The sequence below is a fragment of the Amphiprion ocellaris genome, chromosome 5 (assembly GCF_022539595.1).
Source record: "Amphiprion ocellaris isolate individual 3 ecotype Okinawa chromosome 5, ASM2253959v1, whole genome shotgun sequence".
Taxonomy (NCBI): domain Eukaryota; kingdom Metazoa; phylum Chordata; class Actinopteri; family Pomacentridae; genus Amphiprion; species Amphiprion ocellaris.
Window position 1 is genome coordinate 12033775 of NC_072770.1, and position 15727 is coordinate 12049501.

At 37.8% G+C, this 15727-nt stretch overlaps 1 protein-coding gene across 1 annotated transcript; it reads left to right on the forward strand.

Annotated features, from left to right (window-relative positions):
* Positions 1-735: 735 nt before the first annotated feature.
* Positions 736-15493, forward strand: si:ch73-267c23.10 (serine incorporator 1). Its single transcript, XM_023292049.3, has 10 exons — positions 736-1074; positions 6780-6941; positions 8345-8538; positions 10339-10418; positions 10498-10635; positions 10747-10916; positions 12116-12206; positions 12640-12841; positions 14066-14293; positions 15299-15493. The coding sequence occupies exons 1-10, from the start codon at positions 1036-1038 to the stop codon at positions 15432-15434; spliced, it is 1440 nt and encodes a 479-aa protein (XP_023147817.1). The 5' UTR covers positions 736-1035; the 3' UTR covers positions 15435-15493.
* The last annotated feature ends 234 nt before the right edge of the window (positions 15494-15727 follow it).

A 15727-nucleotide genomic window follows, 5' to 3' on the forward strand; every position in this document is an offset into this window, starting at 1 on the left:
AAAACTCGAAAATGGCAAAAAAATAGATGATAAATGCGCAAAAAAAAAAAAAAAGTATCGCGCGCAGCTTAGAGGGAACAGTGGTCCCAAAACTGTTGATAAATTATTTCTCAATAAAACCTCATAACCAGTTACATAAGCACACCCTCTTTACTGACCTCTTTACCAATAAACCCCAAGACATACTTTGCCAAAATCCATAATAATCCATAAAATCTTTATTTGCACCAGCCCCATGTGAAAATGACATCAGTCTGTATTTGTAGAGCGTCTCATGAATGTAGCAGCACCGTTTAAATGTTTCATAACACAGAATATAAGCAAAGAGTATATAGGGATACAGACAAACATGGGAAATAAGAAACGTGCTCTTCAATAGTTATTGTCATTATTATTACTAGTAATATTATTTTTGTGTCCACGACAACCCATACAATCATCTAGTGTAGTCAAACAGGAATGTGTGCATGGCGAATCAAATCCAAAACAATCCATGAACCAACGACCACGTCTTGATTGCACTTCATATTATTGACCACGAGATGTCCTACTCGAGCACTGTGTGTCATTGAGGCCTCGAGTAATGAACCATGTTTTGAATGAAGTGTCGAAGCTTCAACAAAGCCTCGATCAGCCATCACTAGACTCAGCAGGTGATGTTAAACCCACAGGTCCTCTAGGTATGATGTGTTCCTATGGTCCTGAAGGTGTAATTTCCCGGTCTGCTGTCACACCCTCCTTACGTCATCACGTCGCTTCGCAGTCTGACGCACTGAGCGGAAAAAAAATAAAAATCCACCTGCTTGGACTTCAGGAGCCAAACAAACGCTCTGAGTACTCTGTCCAGTGGTTTTAAAGGGTTTCCTGTCATTCTCAGCCGCCTCACAGGACGAATAATTTTGGTTAATTTTTTTTTTTTTTTTTTTTTTTATTTGTTCGGTGTTTGAGAATCATCCTGGAGGGTCAGAGGAGAAGTAACGGGACGAAGAGCACGGATTTACCGACTGTTTCCTCCTGTACCGACACCGGGCAGTTATGGGAGCTGTTCTGGGCGCGTTTTCCGTCGCAAGCTGGGTGAGTTCTGACCTTTAAATTCATTTTAAAATATTAAATAAATAAGCAACAGGTAGTCCTGCTGCTGTCCTGAATGGTGACAACATGAATGCCGAACTACACTGAAATATCCGCTGTTTTAAGCCCCCAGTCCTCCGAACAACATCATGTGCTTCAGCTCCAGTTTATTAATATCTGGTTTAACAAAGCAGCTTTTATTTTTGCGGTAATTTTCAGCAAATGAATTGTTCCTTTGTGCTCTAGTTTCGCCTGGAAGCTTATGTTTTGGAGAGGAGCAGGGCAGACCAGACTGGGTTGGAAAAGCCTCGGTTTTAAGTTTTCTTTTCGTTTTTTCAGGTTTTTGAGCAAAATACAGAACATAAATCCAACTTTTTATGACCTATTTGGGTTTATTACTTAACTCGGCGCCGATAAACATATAATTAGCATTATGTTTTTACTTATATTTAACCGTATTCAATGGAAAACCTCCAGTAGTGAAAGAATCTGATAACATTTTACACACACAGATTTCACACAGCTTCATATCATATCTTGGCTCCAATTTATTAATTTCTTGTTTAATAAAGCAACTTTTATTTTTGCGTTACATTACAGCAAGTTAATCTTTTGTTTGGGCTCTGTTCTTGCCTGAAAGCTTGTCTTTTGGAGAGGAGACGTGGACGCCGAACTCGGTTGGAAAAGCTTCGATTTTAAGATTTGCTTTTAATTTTTCAGGTTTTTGGACAAAACATTTCCATAAATTCAACTTTTTATGATCTATTTGGGTCCATTATTTAATTCGGCGCTGATAAAGATATAACTAACATTATAATTTTAGTTATATTTGACCATATACAGTACAATTCCAATAGTAAAAGAATGCTAACAGCTAATTAACACAGATTTCACACATTTTCACATCACTTCTTATCTAGTGTCAACCATATATGTTTATTTTCTTTAAAAAAAAAAAAGAAACAAAAAGTCATTTTTAGTGACTATCTGGACTGTTAAAATATAATAATATACGAAAAATAAATCACTGTTGTGTATATAAATGGACATTTCTGGTTAATGGCCTTTTACTAATTGCACAGCTCTTATTTGATTTATATTTTTCTGCCAACTTGCACACCAGCCGCAGTTTTTAGCTTTAGTACATACATTATGTACATAATTATGCCTTTTATATTTTTTGATCTCTATTTCCACTATATACTCTACTTTTATCTCGTTTCCATGTATTCTGTATGTTCAGTATGCTGCTGGTTTCTTGAATTTCCCTTGAGATAAATAAAATACCTACCTTTTGTAGCTAATAAATACGCTGTTTCTCTCTTGTGCCGTATCAGACACAAAGGGTTAATTTTAGCACACTCAGTCATCATCTGCTTACACGTGATTAATTGGATTAACTGTGCTTTGTTGTGAGACCAGAAACAGGAATAATACCACTTCAATGGACGCAGAGGCAAGAAAACAACAGAACAAAAAACCATTACAGTAGCTTTCTATAGCTCTATATATATATATATATATATATATATATATATATATATATATATATATACGTTAAAAAGTCAAAAAAAGACATGCAAGTTGTCTGATAATCAGATATGTTGAAATTCTGGTGATTTCAAATTAGATTAAAAGGAAACCACCCATTTCTGAAGCCCTTATTATAGATTTCTACTTGATAAATGAATTCAATTATTACATAATTATTAAATATTTGACTTTCTGCTGTCCAGTAAAGGACTGTCACAGCTCCTTAAGCAAAGTTTAAACCATACTTTTGTAAATTTTTACACCGACGACGTCATCTCCAGGCATTTCCTTTACAGTTCAGGTCGGGTTGAAGCGTGGCCTGGACGCTCACGTACGTGGCACACATTGCCGTGGCCTCGTCTGACTAAGCCGACCTTGTCTGGCTTGGAAGGGTATTAACTTGTTGACAATCTTCCGGCCTTCTTATCTCTTGACTCCAGTCGGTTGTGGGCAAACAGAGAGAAAGACACTTCTAAAGCAGTGTAGATGTTACATGCATAGGTAGGTCAGCCTAAATACAGGAGATGAGCAAAAGATGTGTACGTAACACAAGGATAAAACAAACTTTATTGATCCCTCATGAAGGAAAATGTACATATTACAACTGGATACCAGTGAGGCATGAAAGAAGCAGGGCAGGAATTCTAAAAGTACAATAAGGCTGACAACAAGATATAATAAAGACTATGTACAAGCTGTGATGAATTTACATATAGATACACTACAGGCCAAAAGTTTTGAAGCAACTTCAAGTTTATGTTCACAATGTCTTTCATAAAAAACAGTATGAATTCTGTAGATTTTGGAATGTATTTACTGCATGATCAGACTTTGCTTTCACTGATATGCACCATTTTCCTCAGTTTACCTTTAGGCATACACTACCGTTCAAAAGTTTGAATTCACTTAAAAATGTCCTTATTTTTGAAAGAAAAGCACTTTTTTCAATGAAGATAGCATTATATATTGATCATAAATACAGTCAAGACATTGTTAATGTGGTAAATGATTATTCTAGCTGGAAACAGCTGATTTTTAATGGAATATCTCCATAGAGGTACAGAGGAACATTTCCAGCAACCATCACTCCTGTGTTCTAATGCTACATTGTGTTAGCTAATGGTGTTGAAAGGCTAATTGATGATTAGAAAACCCTTATGCAATTATGTTAGCACATGAATAGAAGTGTGAGTGCCTAGGTGACCCCAAACTTCTGAACAGTAGTGTACATTGAAGTTGCCAGACAATTGCTGAATAAATGTTAACAGAAGAAAAGAAAGGCTTAGTTTCATAGTTGAGAAGATTTTACAAGACTTCAGTGGAAAAGTAAAAAAAAACAACAAATCACAGTTTGCATTATTCACAGTAGCTCTTTGGTTTTTGAGAGTTTACTGACAAAAATCTCAATAAATCTCAACTGTGTCCATCTCTGTAACTACCACAGAAATGACTAGAAAGAAACAGCTGAGTAAAGAAACAAGAGTACAGATACAAATACCTGATAATTACAGTAATAATGTATTCTGATGGGTGACTTTTTTTTGTTGCAAAATACACAAATGAAACCATGATCTCTTTTTGTACAAATCTTATCTCGCTTCCAAACTTTTGGCCTCTAGCGTATGTACCAGTAGTTGCCACCCACAAGGTCACAACATCTAGAGGCAGAGTTTAAAAGAGGCAAGGAAATAAAGGATGAGCCTCAGACAGCTTTTAAAGGATAAGGCTGCTGATTTTACTAACAGTGCTAAATTTTGACAGTGGTCTGTCAGGTGTAAAACTATTTCTGAATTATGTGACATCACATCTTCTTCCTCTGTACCATTAAACTCTGTAGTTTTGGAGTTTGACATTTTGTTATTATAAAGTAACATCTCAGCTTGAACGCTGTCTGTCTTTGAACTGTTTAGATAAATGTTGGTTATAGTTCCTACAACATCCACTGTACCTTCCTTTACAGAGTAAAGTAATTTTAAACAAAGAGGAAAGAAACAATACAAGGAATAGACAATAATATGTGCATATATGGAGCAATCAATAAATATAATTAGTTCTGGAACGAGTGAGAGATAAATATATTCCATCAAATCAATCAAAAGTCTGACTGAAAAGGCAGGTCTTGACTTTGCCTGTTAAAAAAAAAAACTGTCTTTAATGAAGACCAGGAAAAAAAGAGGATGAAAATATGACAACAGACAAGGCTAAACACGATCACTGGTGTAACTAAATGTGAAGCTTACATTCTTGCAGTTTACAAACTAAATTCAGTTTCTTCATCACTCCAAATGTGAGATGCTTTCACTTTCCATGCTGTTTTTTTGTTGTTGTTGTTTTTTGTTCTGTTTTATTTCCAGCATCACTTGGCTGAAGGGAGTCATCTACCTGTGCATGTAGTCGGCCGCATTCAGAAACCTTGAGAAGATGAATGAAAGCAGCAGTTTCTCCCTTCCTTTCACAGTACTACATCCAGCATGTCGAATGGCCGTTTTTCAGATGTCACATGCGTCCAATCCGATTCACCGTATTTACAAGCAGACGAAATCTATTTTCCTCATCTTTACCAAATAGAAAGAATGACACAGAAACCTTCTTTGTGACCCGATGTTTCTGTGTCACTGCTGGTCCTTTTCTGTCAAAGCACAGAACACTTTACAATACAAAACATGTGTGTTGTCACTGTTGAAATTTTGCCCTTGAAGCAGTTGGAATAGTTGAAGTTGTTGTTGAAGCGGCAGCTGAATTTTCAATACTCGAGTTCAATTCTCAGTCAAAATGGACTTCCTAAAAGAAACTGAAGCTCCAGTTCAAGTGTAAAAGCTGATTGAAGTATCATCTGAATGGAAAGCGCTGAAAATAGTTGAATTTTTTTGTCTATAGTGTATAGAAACATGTTCAGCTCGTGTTTGACATCAGATGATTTGTGCTCTGAATGCTTCAATTCATTGACTCTGTAACCCTTTTAATGCACAAGTAGTTTTTCAGGACAAATTTCAAACTTGTCCAGCAATAAGATCTCATATTCTCCCCGAAAAACGTTGGCCTTAAGCTGCTATAGCGGTGAAAAAACGAAAAACAGAAGAGGTTCCATGACTTCCAAAAGTTGGCGGATGCTGCTTCAGCAGAATGTGAGAAATGATTACTGTGCTGACTGATTTTAGTTTGAAAGGTGTCACTATGAGAAGTTACTGTAGTGCAGGATGAGACACCTCTGCACTGACAAATATTCATTCATATTCACAAAACTCATTTTTTATCATATATGAATGTCTGTAAATGTTTGTTGTGGGTAATACGACGCTCTAAGCAATATTATTTTAACATATGGCTTAATCTGCCTTATGAGTGTTGTAGTAAAATGTAACTTGTACTTGGATGAATTGTCTTATTTTGTTATGTGTGATTATGTTGTGACCAGCGTCAAGGTCTAATAAGACCGATACCGTGAGAACTCCTACACGAGAAAAGCGAAGCTGTGCTGTGTGAAGGACAGATGCTATTAGAAGTTTGTGTTTTAAGTTTTTGTCTTGTCAGTTGTCTGAACACGAACCTGGTGTCCAAGCTCTGCCCATCCAGCTGGATTATTCACTCATTTCTCTTCTTTATTATTCATTGTTACTCCTTTTATTCTTTAATAAATTACAAAGACAAATTCTGTTGCACCTTAAATGTTTTTGCTGCGACTCGTCCAGATTTCCACAACGAGCTGCCACATAATAGTGATTTTTATGCTACATTTGCGTCGAAGCATCAGCATTAGTTGTTCCTGCATTAATCTGTTTGTATGTTTTATCACTAGTTTTTCCTCTTTTCTAAAGCATTCATCCATCCATTATCTGTACACTTAATCCTCATTAGGGTCGTGGGGGGCTGGAGTCTATCCCAGCTGACTTAGGGAGAAGGCAGGGGACACCCTGGACAGATCACCAGTCTATCACAGGCTACATATAGAGACCATCACACTCACATTCACACCTACAGACAATTTAGAATTATCAGTTAACAGCATGTTTTTGGACTGTGGGAGGAATCCAGAGAAAACCCTCGCATGCACAGAAAATGCAAACTCCATGCAGAAAGATCCCTGGAAGGCCGGGATGCGAACCGGGGGTCTTCTGGCTGCAAGGTGACAGTACTAACCACCAAGTCTCTAAAGCTTCATGTGTGTTTTCCCCCAGATACCCTGCCTGTGCAGCAGCGCCACCTGTCTGATGTGCAGCTGCTGTCCAAGCAGCAGGAACTCCACAGTGACCAGGATCATCTACGCCTTCATCCTGCTGCTGGGAACCATCGTCGCCTGCATCATGCTGTCGCCTGGTGTAGACCAGCAGCTCAAAAGGGTACGAGAGGAAGTACAGCAGATCACATTTGTAAAGGAAAAATAATAGATTTCTATGTGACCCTGCTGGAGTTACTTCCTTATTTTTACTGTACAGCACAGTGATACTCGTTTATCTGTAGACTGATATCCGTCAGTACATATCTAAGCAGGTCATCAGGTGCTCTGGAAGAGTCCGTGGCATGAATGTTATCCGTTATATCATAAGGAAAGGAGGTCCATAAATACAAAGCAGTAATGCTGGCTCAAGATTTGCTTTCAGTAAAATCTATTGCATTTAATCATCATGTTTTTTTTTTCTTTTTAAACAATAAAGGTATATTTCTAAATGTGCATGAGAATTGTTTGTCTTCACAGTGGATGTCTTATAAACTATTTTACTGAATAATAAACAGAAAATTATAGATTATTAACTCAGTAATATTTAACTTTTTAGAAAAATGAAGCTCCAACTGATTTTTTTTATTTTTATTGTTCTATTCTACCTTCTTTTCTGGATTAAACGGGGCATTGTTTGATCTATTAATGTCAGAAATTAGTGAAAAAGAGAAAAAAATAATAATTTAAATCATTTTACTATTAAGAAAAATTATGTACAATGTTAAACAATATTATTCTAAATATTATTTTGCAGAATTATTTCGTGGATGTTTAAAAACCTCTGCATTTGAAAGTGATTTTCTGTTGTTACTCGTCTCTTTTGAAGTTTTGCAGTTGTCATGACTTTGTTGTGTTTCAGTTGATGGAGTAAATGATTCATGTTTCATGTCTCAAGGTTGCAGCTATTTTATAATAATAAATAATCATAGTTTTATTTGTATAGCCCCTTTTTGAAAACATAATTTACAAATTGCTTTACAGACAGGACAAAAAAGAAAAGAAGGATACTCAGGAAGGCAATTGAATGTGGTAAATTATTCTAAAACTACATTAGCATAACAACCCCAGATAGAATATTAAAATACCATATCCAAGTAAAGGGAAGAAAAAGTGGAATTAAAGAAAAATAGTAGGTAAAACTATAAACACAAGGATAAAAATGAGAATAGTAAATAAATAAATACATGCATTGATAAATAAATAGCAGGACAATGCAATAAATTAAAATAATTTAAAAGCAATTACACAAAACAATTTTTAAAAATGAAAATAAAATTAGAAATAGATTTTCCATCAGTATTCAGATTTAGCTTTGTGCTGTTGTGCACCATACTTACTTACACAACCATCATGGCATCATTTCTTAGGCATCTGTAGCTCTGCAAACTCCACAACTACATTTGTTCAGTTGGACTTGGCCTGATTTGACTGAAATTAGGTTTGTTAGCTTACGTAAAGTTCCATTCCTGATCATCTCGGTCCTTTTTTTACAGTTAAAATGTGACTTCCTGTGATTTGTTTTAGATCCCAGGCTTCTGTGAGGACGGTGCCGGCTCTTCTATCCCCGGCCTGCAGGCAGACGTCAACTGTGAGATGTTTGTGGGCTACAAAGCAGTTTACCGCATCTGCTTCGGCATGTGCATGTGGTTCCTGTTGTTTGCCATTCTCATGATCAACATCAAGAACAGCAGAGACCCACGAGCTGCCATCCATAACGGGTGAGAACCACAACACAGAGCTGCTAGCTGCTCAATTCAGGTCTACATATTTATAAAATGCAGCAGATGAGCACGTTTCTCCCAACTTATTTCACCTTCAGTTAAACAGAAATGTAAATTTAGTGAAGTTGACAAGTCTAACAGTAAGAAAAGAATTACTGATAAATGTATAAATAAATGTTGTCTGACAAAAATATTGCATGTTTTTAGGAGTCATTTGAAACTGTTAATTACATTCTTTAACAAGAAATCATGCTCTGTGTAGAAGCAAGTAGAAGCCCTACAATCAAATGAATACTTGAGTAAAACAATTAAAGTACCAAAAGTACTAAATGTCAGAATTACTGGATTTAATAATTAATGCATTAATGTATTCCTTATTTTATTGTTGCAGCTGGTGAAAGTGACGATTTTAATATTTACTGCTTGTTAGTTGGTCAGTTTCCATCTGCATCGTGGGTATTAATAATAAAATTAGTAATGAGTTTAACCAGCTAGTATTTCTAATAGCGATGGTATCAGTGTTTAATTGTTTAGCTGACTGTGTTGCACATATCTCTAGTGGTCGGTGCAGATTCAGAAAGCAGACAAGTGCATTTAACGAGGCTTTTACACGTGTTGATTTATAAACTCACCCAGTCTATAAAACTAAAAGAACTTTGGCTTTCTCTGTGCGCTGTAATGCTAGATCACAGTTATACAACATGTTTGTTCTGAACTCTACCCCATATCTTGAGATATCTTTTTTACAGCTGCGTCATTTATGACCTATAACTGAGTCCGTGAAGTTTGAAAAAATGTAACAATAAACATCCGTCGTGTCACTTGATGACCTATAATCTCTCATTCAGTCGGACAAACAGCTCAAGTTAGATTAAAATTGTATTAAACCAAATAGGGAAAGACTTGGTTTGCTTCCTCGTAAGAAGAAGGTCGCCTCTGGAGATAAATGTAGACTGCAAGAAACAATATTATTCAAACCCTCATACTGTAATTATTGATGTCAGTCAGATACAAGTTGATTGAACTAATTCTGTATTTTCTGACAGAATAAAATCCTCCTCATTGGGGAAGTTTCCCCACAGATAAACCTTTGCTCCTAAGTAGGCTATGAACAATTCCAATGTGATTTTATCCTTTTATTCATATTTTTTAAGGATATTTTCAGTCCCTCTGTATTTATTTCTTAAGTTGATGAAGCTAAGGTTTATTTACAGTGAAGGTGTTTGTAATCTTTCTCTAAGGATCAGGCTAATGTTGTAGAGATTCAGTCTATTGTCCAGTGTGATATTTTTTGTGTGTATTTGATCTGTAATAGTTTTGATCACTTAAGGATGTTTATCTGATTTGAATTTAAAAATGTGTGGTTTTCCAAAAATGTAAATTGACTTCTAAACAAATGTGTAAAATGGTTTATATAGAACACACATTTTTTTAGAAAGCCGCAGTCAGTTACAGTCTGGGTCTACAATCTGACCCTGAAGTAAAGTATTTATAATGTTTTTCCCCGTCAGATTAGATTAGATTTCACACTATAGATTCACGCTTTTCTTATCTCTTTTACTTGGAGTACAATCAATGTAGCATAAAATAAACAGTACAGTGACTACATGCTTCCTCTGCTGAGCAACTCCAATACAACACAAATGTGACACACATCCAGATTAAACCTTACAGTCTGTTTGGACATTCTTGGCTGTCACTGATTAATTGTGCTCCTGATGGGACGCTAGAAGTATAAAAATGTTCTAATTGTCTGACTGAAGCAGTATTCTGATGACGTGAACAATTTGTTTTCAGGTTTTGGTTTTTCAAGTTTGCTGCCTTGGTGGCAATTACAGTCGGTGCCTTTTACATTCCAGACAGGCCTTTCACCTACAGTAAGAACTTTATATTTGAATAATCAGCTACTCAGATCTTGGTATCTGTTGAATAACTTGTGCTGTGGTGTTGTCTCAGCGTGGTTTGTCGTAGGCTCTGGTGGAGCGTTCTGTTTCATTCTGATCCAGCTGGTGTTACTGGTGGACTTTGCCCACTCCTGGAACGAGTCCTGGGTGGACAAGATGGAGAAGGGCAACTCCAGAGGCTGGTATGCAGGTCAGTGACTCAAGCTGTGACCCAGTTACACGCTGTACACAACTTCTACAAGTACAAATGCAACTGCATGTCCTAACAGTGTTAAAAATGAACTTGTCTGCCTTTTTGTAGCCTTGCTGGCCATCACGATCCTCAACTACATCCTGTCATTCATCGCTGTGGTTCTGTTCTTCATCTTCTACACCAAACCTGATGACTGCTTCATCAACAAGTTCTTCATCAGCGTCAACATGTTGTCCTGCATCGTGGCCTCGGTCGTCTCTGTGCTGCCAAAAGTCCAGGTACAGGACAGAAAACAGAGCAAAATGTTTAAGTGATACAGACAAAATTTTGGACATTTTTTAAATCTAGTATGGCTTAGTATACTTATGTGTAATACAGTACATGTGTTCTCTAATTGAGAGTTAAATTTCCAAATCTGTGACAGTGTCAACAAGAAGCATCAACACTTTCACATGTGCAGGAATAATAATTCCAGCCAAAATGACTTGTTTTTCAGCAAACTGGCTGCTCCTCCTGTAATGTAAACTCCACTAAGGACAACTAAGCATGTATTTTAAAGGGAATTTATGATTTTTTCTGTGGGAAAAAGGCGCCTTCCCTTCTCCAGAGTTGTATCAGATCACTGTAAAATTTGGATTTAGTGTGACAATGGTAAGTCAGGTACAACATTTTTCCAAGTGCTCACAGGTGATACCAACACTGCTAAATGCTGATCCTGGTCTGCCTGCTAAAGATATTTTATTACTTTACTTTTTGTATTTATTTCTACACTTGTCTCCTCTCTGCTTGGTGTAAACACTACCTGCAGTTCAGCCAAAACTCCTCGAATTTTTGTCACATCATAATACCTCACAGCTGAGTCCCTAAAGCCTTCTTTATTGCACCAATGAGCACAGAATCTAGTGCAAACTGTTTATTTTTGACAACTTTTTAAATGAGACATGTAGAATAAAGTGATTTTTATTAAATACCACAACTTTTAAGTTTCAGTTTCTGCCAGAACAGTATGTTACAGATGAGTAATTCTCTCTTTTTATGGTTTCTGCGTTATAAATTGTGTCATTTTGGCTTTTTTTATTCTTTTTTAATGACAGTATGAATTTCACATCCCCTGATGAGTTTTGGCACAAAAGGAATGTGATGTGAGATGTTTTTGAAGTTTGGAAGTAGGCTAGTTTGACTGCAGCTCATGTTACAATCAAGTAGAGTACCAGATTTATGAGAAGGACACCTAAACAAAATAGAAATATCTGGGCATTGTTGGCTCTAACCAGCCGTTAGTGGTTACAGTAGTGATATTGTAATCATCCGATCATCTCCCAGTGTTGGAGACAGTTTCAGAAATGTCTGAATATTATTCTCCAGCGTTTTTGTTCTTCATATAACATTTATAATGCGAACAATTCAACATGCAGATAAATGGAAGTAAATGTTCAGAATTGTTAGATTTATGAGTGTTTTGCGTGTGTGTTTCCAGGAGTCTCAGCCTCGTTCGGGTCTACTTCAGTCCTCCATCATCACACTGTACACCATGTTTCTGACCTGGTCTGCCATGACTAATGAGCCTGGTGAGAACATCCCTGAAGACTACACACTCATTTTTATGCATGTCTGCAAGAATTTGTCTTTTTGTGTTGTAAAATGATGAGTCACTGCCTTAATTAGTTCTGTTCTGTTGGACATGCATGGGGTGTATGTTGCACTTCAGGCAGCACAACATCCTGTGGTTAACTGATTCCTCCACAGAGGAGGCACTGATTTGTAATAGTTAAAGGGGTAAAGTAGGTTAATTTCACAGAACTCCTGACCTGTGCTTCCTCACATTCTTTCCCATGTACACTGCATATAAAAGCATAAAACATGTCTTCAAATACTACCTGGGTCACTTTGTGTCACACACACACACACACACACACACACACACACACACACACACACTGAGCTGTAGCTTCTAATGGTGTGTTTGCTTCTTTTTTTCTTTTTCTTTCCTCCTCCCCTCAGACCGAGCATGCAACCCCGGCCTGCTGAGCATCTTCCAGCAGATCGCAGCTCCAACGCTGGCTCCTCTGGAGGTGGAGAACCAGACCGCTGTGGTGATCATTGGCACAGAAGAACCCAACCTGACATCTCCGTACCTGCAGTGGTGGGACGCACAGAGCATCGTGGGGCTTGTTATATTCGTCCTGTGCATCCTTTACTCCAGGTACAATTACAAAATATGAAACATCTAGACCTCTACTTGTAAACAATCCAGTGAAACATTTACATTCTTATCGGCATTTATGTATGAGGTCTCTGTGTTTAATCATCTTCACAGAATTAACACACTTTCTGATTGTGTAAGTAACCATACATCAGTCAGCCCCCGTGTTAAAACCACCTTCCCCAAGAGTGTGTAGGCATCAGATCCTTTGGGTGCTTTAGGGTTCCGAGGTGGATCCTCATTGGCTCAGACTTGTTCCGTTGTATCCCACAGATGCTCAATCAGGTTGAGGATCTGGGAGAAGTTGGAGGGTCAACACCTTGGACTCTTCATGTTTTGTTTTTTAAGCCATTCCTGAGAACTTCAAAACAGCTTCAAAGAGCAGCTGTCTTCTTGGGGTGGTTTGCTTCCACATGAATGCCAGAACCCGATGTCTCCCAGTTTACCATTGTATTGAACAAGATGATCAATGTCATTCACTTTAACTGTCCCCGTCTGGTGAAATTCCACTTTTTCTACGTTGTTAACATGTTCCTACAGCAAGCAAAATACACAGTGAACACCATGGCTGGGAACTCCCACCTGCAAATAGCAGTGAACCAGTGACAGCCTCAAAAGCACAGATTCAGAATTGCAGGATTTCTTATGTAACAAACCAAAAGAGCTCAATTTGCAAGGTGGGACTTTCTGTGTCAGTATTCTTCAGATTCTGTTTCTGGTTTGAATACGTATGGCTGAATTCCTCCTACAACTTGCCATTGCGTAGTGCAGAGTCGTTTTATAGTGTTTCAGCAGAGTGGCAGGTGAGCCGGTGTGCTCGAGGGGCAGTGAGTGGGCAGGTGTGGGTGGAGAGAGAGGCGGAAGCAATGGTGTAAAGGGGCATCAAAGTCTTAAGGCTTAGGAGGATTATTTTCACGGAAATGAGACACAGATGAGTTATTAGAGGGACTTAAATGCCGTGGCCAATTGTTGTACATTTTAATGCCTTAAAACTGTCTTTTAACTGCACTTAAGTTGATGAATTTATTGAAGTTGTGCATCTTTAGCATAGATGGTAACAGAAGTGAGTCTTCTGTCAGTATGGGAAATGTAGAAGCCTTTTTCTGTTCTATAAGTCGTTTTCTTGCCCCATGATGTTGTTTTTTTAGCACTCCACTGAAAGCCACAGTACTTTGTGTCTTTCTTCTCGTACATTGGATCCACTTTTCTCTATTTTGTCCACAGCATTCGTTCGTCCAGCACCAGCCAGGTGAACAAGCTGACCATGGCCTCCAAAGACTCGACCATCCTGGCTGAGGGCGGCAGCAGCCCTGACCTATCAGAGGAGTCGACGGGGCCGAGGCGAGTGGAGGACAACGAGCGGGACATGGTCCAGTACAGCTACTCTTTTTTCCACTTCATGCTCCTTTTGGCGTCTCTCTACATCATGATGACTCTCACCAACTGGTACAGGTCAGTGATCTACATTTACAGATGTCTGACAAAACGGGGCTACTAAATGACAGTCTGTGGCTATTGCCCTTTTAGTCACGGGATATGGAACATTGCTGGGTTCATCGATTTGTAAAAGTGATGTCATTCTGTTATTCAGTGCCATCAGTGTTACCCTCAAGGAGGCGGTACAGGGCAATAAAAGCAAAAACAGACTAAAAGACAGTGCATGTCCCATTGTTGTTGCAATAGTAAAAGAACACTGAACTGCATACCTCTTTTTTTCCACTGCTAATTGTAAATTTTTGTGTGTTTGTATCTATTTATTAGTGGTCACTTTATTTTTTTTATGTATCCCCATTTTTTAAATTCTTCATTTTTTTCTTTGCATGTAGTTTTGTTAGTTTAGAATTGCTTTTTTGCATTGAATGGGAATGCACTTCATTTCATTGTGCTTTTTGTGTAATGACATTAAAGATTCTGATTCTGATTCAAGCCCCTTTCAGACAAAAATCAATTTTCCATTCACACCAGACTAGCCAACACTCTAAGTGATGTATAATACATAGTGATGCAATAACAGACTACACTAATATCCATTTTTGTAAAGAACTCTTCAGTTTAGGGCTGTACAGTGGCTTGGTGGTTAGCATTTTTGCCTTCCCAGGATCTTTGTGCATGGAGTTTGCGTGTTCTCCTCATGCAGCGTGGGTTTTTTTGGGTTCTTCGGCTTCCTCCCACAGTCCAGAAATATGCTGAGGTTGATTGATAACTCTAAATTATCTGTAGTTATGAATGTGAGTGTGATTGTTTGTCTGTATATGTAGTCCTGTGATAGACTGGTGACCTGTCCAGGGTGTCTCCTGCCTTCACCCTAAGTCAGCTGGGATAGACTCCGGCGACCCTAATGAGGATTAAGCGGTGTATAGATAATGGATGGCTGGAACTCTTCAATTTATCGACCGCTAAACTAAAGTAAATTATGACTGAAGTTAACTTTGTATTGTGTTTTTTTCCACCTGCCAGCCCTGAAGCAGACTACACCATCACCAGCAAGTGGCCGGCGGTGTGGGTGAAGATCACCTCCAGCTGGGTGTGTTTGGCCCTTTACGTCTGGACCCTGGTGGCCCCAATGATCCTCACCAACCGAGACTTCAGCTGATCAGCGACACTTTGCCGCTCCGCTGGGTCCTCTGCATTTTTTTTAAATATAAATATATATATATATATATATATATATATATATATATATATATATATATATATATATATATATATATATATATATATATATATATATAAATAAACTCCAACCATATTGCCTACATCTTGCTGTCAAGATGGACTCACATTTTATACTTTTAGCTGGAATGTAATTATGTCTGACTGAATTAAGTGAAAGGATTAGATCTGGTTCATTGGTGCCATAAGAGCTGCTTCAGTTACAGGTAGTCA

Excerpts from the sequence above, each read along its gene's own strand:
- si:ch73-267c23.10 (XM_023292049.3), top strand. The coding sequence starts at position 1,036 with ATGGGAGCTGTTCTGGGCGCGTTTTCCGTCGCAAGCTGG. Across the intron at positions 1,075-6,779 it reads CGTTTTCCGTCGCAAGCTGG|ATACCCTGCCTGTGCAGCAG; the intron begins GTGAGTTCTGAC and ends GTTTTCCCCCAG. Across the intron at positions 14,294-15,298 it reads ACTCTCACCAACTGGTACAG|CCCTGAAGCAGACTACACCA; the intron begins GTCAGTGATCTA and ends TCCACCTGCCAG.